Source organism: Anopheles aquasalis, chromosome 3 (assembly GCF_943734665.1).
Source record: "Anopheles aquasalis chromosome 3, idAnoAquaMG_Q_19, whole genome shotgun sequence".
Lineage (NCBI taxonomy): Eukaryota > Metazoa > Arthropoda > Insecta > Diptera > Culicidae > Anopheles > Anopheles aquasalis.
Window position 1 is genome coordinate 37,237,062 of NC_064878.1, and position 7,002 is coordinate 37,244,063.

At 46.4% G+C, this 7,002-nt stretch overlaps 2 protein-coding genes across 2 annotated transcripts in view; both read right to left on the bottom strand.

Moving 5' to 3' along the window:
- Positions 1-1,227: 1,227 nt before the first annotated feature.
- On the bottom strand, positions 1,228-4,378 carry LOC126576624 (uncharacterized). Its single transcript, XM_050237930.1, has 3 exons — positions 4,304-4,378; positions 2,731-2,813; positions 1,228-2,538 (listed from the first exon to the last, which is right to left on the bottom strand). Exons 1-3 carry the CDS (start codon positions 4,376-4,378, stop codon positions 2,340-2,342), a joined length of 357 nt encoding a protein of 118 aa, XP_050093887.1. The 3' UTR covers positions 1,228-2,339.
- Positions 4,379-6,845: 2,467 nt separating this feature from the next.
- The window catches only part of LOC126574191 (arrestin homolog), a 3,543-nt gene continuing 3,386 nt past the window's right edge, over positions 6,846-7,002 (bottom strand). Inside the window, exon 4 of the mRNA XM_050234237.1 lies at positions 6,846-7,002. This exon is cut by the window's right edge and continues 1,673 nt beyond it. The gene's annotated coding sequence lies outside the window, so the exon portion shown is untranslated.

The window sequence follows — 7,002 nt, forward strand, 5'->3', positions numbered from 1 at the left end:
CGGTCGTCCCGGTGGTCGCGTCTGGACAACAATTCGACAAATATTGGTTCACTGATTGAAACCGGTTTGACCGGTCCAGGAGCGAGTCCTTTTGTGCAAGGAAGGCATAAACCCTTTCCTCTGTTCCCATCCTGCGTAACCCATCCTTGAGTACGCTGATCCCGATGACCAGAAAGGACGATGACACTGGAACGTCCTAGCGCCGGTCGACCGACCGTCCGTCCGTCCGTCCATCGGTCCATGGGTCCATTCGCTTGGAACCCTTGCTCTTGCTTTGGTTGTAACAACAGGTAGCGACCGTGCGCCCTCTTGGTGTAGAGATTGCGTGATGTCCTTTCGGTGTTTTCCCCTTTTTTGGGCGCCACCTAGCACGTTTCTGGCTTCTGGAAGGATTATGCAGCGGCATTCCGATGTCATTTCTTTCACCGACCGATGCCGACAAGGACCGCCACACCCTTGGACCTGGGTGAGGAAATTTGTGAATGGTCATGCATACCCGAGGTGTAAGGATGGGCGAGAGTGGCTTAATGAATCAGCTAAAGCAAGAAGGAAGGAAACGAATTCGTGTACAATTTATGGGAGAGCAGATTATTTGCTTTGCCCGCGGTGCTGGCTAGTGCCGAAAGGACCTTCGCCTTGAAGTGGGAATTCGCCTTGAAGCGCTGCATCCCTGGCAGCTGGATCTCGAGATGAATTCTCTGTTGGAGTGTTGTATTTCACTTAAAGCGGAATGCATTTCATGCAGCGTATATGGATTTCTTCCAGGTAATAATCAACATATTTTAAGTTGTTGATTTTTAGTACATATTACAAAAATAGTCGAGCAAGGTACCAAAATCACAAAAACAAGTTTATCCACCCCAAAGTATTGTATTGTATGGTATGATAATGATTTCACTTCAAAGCGCACTGCGCACTAGAGTTCTTTAATCTCAAGCGCATCTTTTGAGGTCCATTTGATGGGTTTAGCATAAAAAATATTGGAGTTATGCACCTAAGAACAAGCACCGAACAAATTATTAATTGAGAGAGAATTAGAGCAAACAAGCCATTGATATGGTTTTTAATTTTTTGACTTAGTTGTTCGATGAAAAACTGTTAAACGATTATTTGAGGCAGGGATGGATACACATTTTTGCATACTTGAAGTATAATATTCATCATCATGCTCTGAAATTGTAAGAAAATAATATTCAAGTCAATTTTTCGTTTGTTTTTTCTGGGACTCGATGTGTGATCTTAATTTATTCGTAGAATATTTGTTTATACAGTTATTTAGTTACAGTTAATGACTGGTTATCTCATCTTATACGTTTGTTCATGCGATTAGGAATCATGTATTGTATCAATCTTGTATCATTTTTTCATGTGTGAATGCATAATTTCCCCCATCTGCTCATTCGATATTTTATATGTTTTTCATTTTCATTCATTTCAATTTGATTGCTCAATAAATATGCCTCGAAGGTGTTCCCTAAGAGTGGTTCTACAAATGGTTCATTCAATGGTTAAATGTACATATCGGTTAGTGAATGCGATTGTTGTTGTTAGTTTAGTTTGCTGCTGGAGCTAAGTAATCAAAAGCCATGCTGACACTACGTTGCACTAACACTAAATGTTATGGAGCCTTACATCTTCTTTTGTATCCCTTTGCATCCCGTTTCATATCATAATCATGCAAACTGTTTACTTTAAGCATCTAGTTCTACGCCCTCTTGGTGTATTACTGCATGGATCTGCATTCTAGAAGGAACATTTGGCCGATGCTTCTATTCTCCTGCAATGCCCGCAGCCGTCCCGGCACCCGGTCCCGCCAATGGGAAGCCGAATGCGGTCACAACCTGCCGCGGCATCGAGGATGTAAAATGACTTGGAACGGAAAGTTGGTTAAAATTCAAATTCAAACTATCTGCTATGGTCGCTAGCAGGCGGTGTCTGGTGCTGCTGCATGAATCTCTGACACTGGCTACACTTTCGTCGTACGATTATTGTGCATCTAAATGGCCGTCAAACTATTACGACTCCACTATATTAGGCCTAACGATCGATGCAGAGTGTGAACTGTTAATCAGAATTGGAACTTTGCTCTTCTTGGATCCCACGATCGCATTTATGCCACAACTTTCATTCCCACATGGATACTTCCGGTTAGATAGTTAGACAACGAGAGATTCGAAAACACACGCAAACACACGACACTTGCTGGCGTAGAGGAAGCCACAAACACACAGGGGACACAGACACAGGACACTGGAGATATGTTGATCCTTTCGGGCGTTGCTGCCAGAGCTACAGAGCGGATGAGCGCCAGTCCTTACCGAGCGGTCATCGACAGGCGACTAAAAGCTGACCGGTGGCTGGAGCAAACGCTCGGGACATGCGGCCACTGCTGGTCGCCGTCCGTTCGGGTCCGGTCCGATGGACGATGCACGGTCGACCAGCTTCAGCTGACCGACACGTAGCCGCAGCTGGCGCTCGAGAACGAGCACCGGCGCGCTCTGGCTTTCCCGCGTTAACATCGTCGATAGGCTGCCGGCACTGGAATCATCGTAAATCGCCAAGAACGTTAACCAACGGCCATCATCATATTAAAAAAAAAATGCCAACGGATTGTTGACCAAAAGATGGAGAGGACGAAAGGACCAAGAATCCTCCAGAAAACCGGTTTAAAGTTTTTTTTTTTGGGGTTCGATGTCCTTCCGGAATGCCGCTAGCGACCAAAACACTTACTTCTGCCGAGCATCTGCCGGGGGTTGGGCTTTGAATTTGACCGTTTTCCAGTGCGAACAAACCATCCCCTTGGTTGGCGTGAGCTGTTTGGAGAGCACAAAAAAAAAAAACCGCGAAATGTAACCATGAAAGCGTCGGCATCTTCGTTGACGAATACGAACCTGATCCCTCAGCAAACGGAATTAGTGGATATGGTGAACGAAGGAGTCGACGGTGTGCGACACGTCCGTTAACGGTTAAAATCTTTGCATAAATAAAACCCGTACCAACCCCAGGGGCTGCTCCACGGTAACACGCCGAAAAACGCGGGCTCAGGACTCCGCTCTGGCAGCCGAAGAAACTTTTCGCGCGAACGCGCATTCGTTCGGGCGTTGTTGGCCCTAGAAGCGGGTCCGGGGATGTGGAGATCTCCCCCGTTCCCGCAAAGGAAGCCAAAGGACGAAAAAAGAGATAAACAGACCAAGGCGCACACTTTCTGGCGAACGCCAGGCGCCCCTCCGAAGAACGAAACATCTCGCCGAGCCGATCGTGCGATCTCGACGAAAAGAAGCCGAAAAATCCGGGCCCCGCTAAAAAAGGTGGACCAGATTTTCCACCCTGCTCTCGTGTGGGTGTGCGTGTGGGTGAAAAGAAAGCGCCAAGAAAGGCGACGTCTTTCGGTACGACGCGCACCCACTGTTGCGCTATGTATCAGTCCCCCTTTTCGCTCCCCTGGTGCGTCATGAACAGGAACCCACGCTTCCAGGCAGAGGCGCGCGTAAGAAAGTAACCAATACACCAACAGATCCGCTTGGTTTCGGGCCGGTGGGTGGCACGGGTGGGCTTAAGATTCGGGTTCGGATTTTTCCTTCCAGTTCGGGGCATATCGCTTGCCTAGCAGCTTATCGGTATCGTGCTCATAAACTGAGCCGTAACGACACAAAAAAAAATTAGAAAATAATCATAAGCGAGATCACAGTAAGCGAAAGGAACAAAACGGAAATCTCCGAGCGATGTCGTCTTTCATATTCACCCAAGGAGGCCGCGACGCTCGATCAGCTCAAGCGCGAAACGGAAGTCGCGCCTGCTGCGATTGGAGGATGCGTACGCTCGTGCTCTGTCCTGGGGTGGTTGGTTGGAAAAATCCTTCCGTCCTTACCCCGACCGAAAAGGAACGAAAGAAAGGGAGCGAGAGAGAGAGACCGAGGCCGCGACTTCTTTCTCGGTAACCCCTTTTTTGGCGTCGCGAAAGAAGTTTCGGCGCGGCCTCCCATGCCTCGTAGTCAAAAAATTGCGCAGCAGCACCCCGCTCCGGAGGAACCGCGCGTCCCCTCCTGGTTGCGATGGAAAAAGGCGGAGCTAAGAAAGTATGTCTTATCGAAGGAAGAAGGACGAAGAAAACAATAAAAATAGCAAACGGAAGGAGCGCACGCGCGCACACCCTTCTAAAGGAAAAGGTCCTTGTGGCCCGTAAGGATACGCGCGGCTTCACGCGAAAGGGTGTCCCGTGTCTTGGCGCCATGATCTGGAAAGCCGAAGATTTGGACCGAGAACCGCGCGCGTACCTTCGGGTTTCTTCGGGTTTTAGTACAACATTCGTGCCGCCTTGGAACACGGTCGGTTCGGTACCGGTAAAGGTACGGCACCCGGTTGGATAGGGAGGGAACATCTTAAGATCCCTGTTCCCTTCCCTTTCCTTGCCTCCTCCCTTACCCGTCCGTAGACTGGGCGCTGGAAAACCGTTAGGAAAACCCACCTCCTTAGCATTAGTGTGGGTCTTTTGGTGGCCCGTGTTGGTGTTTGTGGCTGGTGATGGTGCGCCAGCATTCGTAAGCCACTACCCTCTCTCGGTCTGTCTGTCGGTGGTGGCCGTGGTGGGACTTTTAAATTTTAAAAGGATTTTCCCGCGATTCGTCAACCGACCGGGCCACGGGTCGGTTTGTAGTACAGCACCACAGCCAACGTGTTTCCGTTGACCTTTTTTTCGGCTCGAAGCTTCTGGTGACCGTTTAAATCTCCCAAACGGAACCGGCAGAAAGGGGCAGGGGCGAAAGGAAAGGAGGAGGACGAGTTTAAATCACTTCAAACGTCTCCGGGATCCGAAGATTGGATTGGAACTTGTGCCACAGTGTAGCAACGGATTCCAGGCCCACAGCACTGCTTCTGGAGGTCGGAGGTCACGTACCGGGTCTCAACACCGGAAGCTCAAACGGCAACACGTGGTTGGCGCAAGTTTTGGCATCCAACGCATCGGATCTCTCAGCCAAGTAGACGGTCCGGTACGGTGTTGGCCAACAATCTACTAACTGGTCATCAGGCATCTTCGTGCTCAAGTGGTCGGCGTGGCTCGTGTACGTGAGTCCCCGTGTGTATTTGTGTGTGATCTACCCCGTTTGACCGCCGGTCCTGCCGGTCCTGCCGGTCCTCCTCGACACACTTTGGTGGTGTTGGTGGTCATTGAAAACTATAGTGCAAGTGAAAGTGGTCACTTTCGTCCCTTGGCGAAGCGAAATCAATCACACAACCGACCTGTCCCGGACCGGGTGCGTGGAGGTCAGTGGGTGCCGGTCATCGCCGTGTCATCTTAAAGTGGCTTCGAGTTCAAGGAAGGCTGCCTAAAGTGAAGGTAAGTTTCCCGGACAGTGAACCCCGAGTGGCAAGTGGATATCGATCACCAGTGAGAGCGTGAATGTCGCGTAGTTCAGTGGGTCAGTTGTGACGACTTTTTTGCTTTTCTTTTGTTTGGTTTTCCCTACTAAATGGTTTTCTTTGGTCACCGTTCCGGTTTTTCGTGTACGTTTTGCTTGTTCTAAATCGTTGATAAATTATCCGCCATTTCTTCTCAGGGTTCTATCGTTGTAGCGATCGTCTATTGTTGATTATAATGTTGATTTGGTGGAGATCACAGTGAATTCTGTACATTTCTGTTTGATGTTTTTTTGTTTTATCACTCTTGTTGTTGCTTGATGTTTTCATAATTTTATCTACAGAGTGCGCCATCAGAATGTGTCCTATTTTAAAGTTGAATAACTCTTCCATTTTCCAGCCGATTTTGACAAATAGCACAGTTTCTGAAACTTTAGTCTATGCCATTTTAGTGATGTATCTCTTTACGTTAAAAGAGCGGACTGAAATTGGCACACGTTACATTGAAAAAACTCGGTCAATAGTTAAAATGCGATCGTGCAATGGATGATGAATAAATGGTGGATTCCTCCATCGCCGCATATCACAGCGCTGGGCTTTTTTCTGTGAGTCTGTTTAAAAAATAAGGTTTTTACAAACAAATGAAAGGATATGGAAGAACCTAAAGCATATATTAGAGCTGAAATTGCCAAATAACTCCCTAAATGCTGTCAAAACAATCGAAAATGCCCGAAAAAGGCAGCTTTCTGTATGCGCGAATGAAGGTGGTCATTTGAACGATATCATATTTTGAGTATGGCACAATAAATGGCATAGAATAATCTAAATAAAACTAGTTTACTTTTTTAAAATCGGCTGAAAAATGACAGAGTTAGTTAACTTTAAAATAGGATACATCCTGATGGCGCACCCTGTAGTTCTATTCATCCTATGTCAAAATTCCTTACATTTAAGTGTGTTTAACATATGCACGCCAGTTATTCTTAAATAATTTTCATTAGTATCACATTTAATCGCTCCACTCTCATGACCATATTATGATGACTATCTCTATTTACACAACCATGTTTGCGAGTCTATGTATTATTGCGAAATGCTTCTTTTAATTTCGTCTTAAAATGCTTAATCCATTCTTTCATATGTTAGTCAACTCTGTTGGCCCTCGGTGCCAATTCGATACAGAATTCTGTTGAACATTGAGCAATTAGTGGTGCATACGAGTACTGTGTACTGCGTGTGAATCAACCTTCCTCCATGGCATCCATTAACCATTTACACTTCCACAACCATTGGGAGTCGTGACAGCGAATGTGCTTTCTTTCTCTCGTTATTAATTTTGGGTGGACCATTTTAAACAAACTGTCAAATAGAAGAAAACACAACTTCACTCACGTCGTTGTTTGTTAGTTAGGTTTTTTTTGTTGCTTTTATCAAGCATTTTACGTCCAATTACAATACACTTGCCGATCTGTATAACCTGTTCGCAATAACGACTGATTCGTCAGTTCGGAACTGGATCTTGCTTTTTTGTTTTTTTTTTGTCTTCTTTTGTTTATAATTTCCTTCACTTTTTTCCCTTTGTCTCAACTTGTCTTTAACATTAATTACGTTTGTTTGGTTTTTATTCCCACTTTCTTCTTTCTCTCT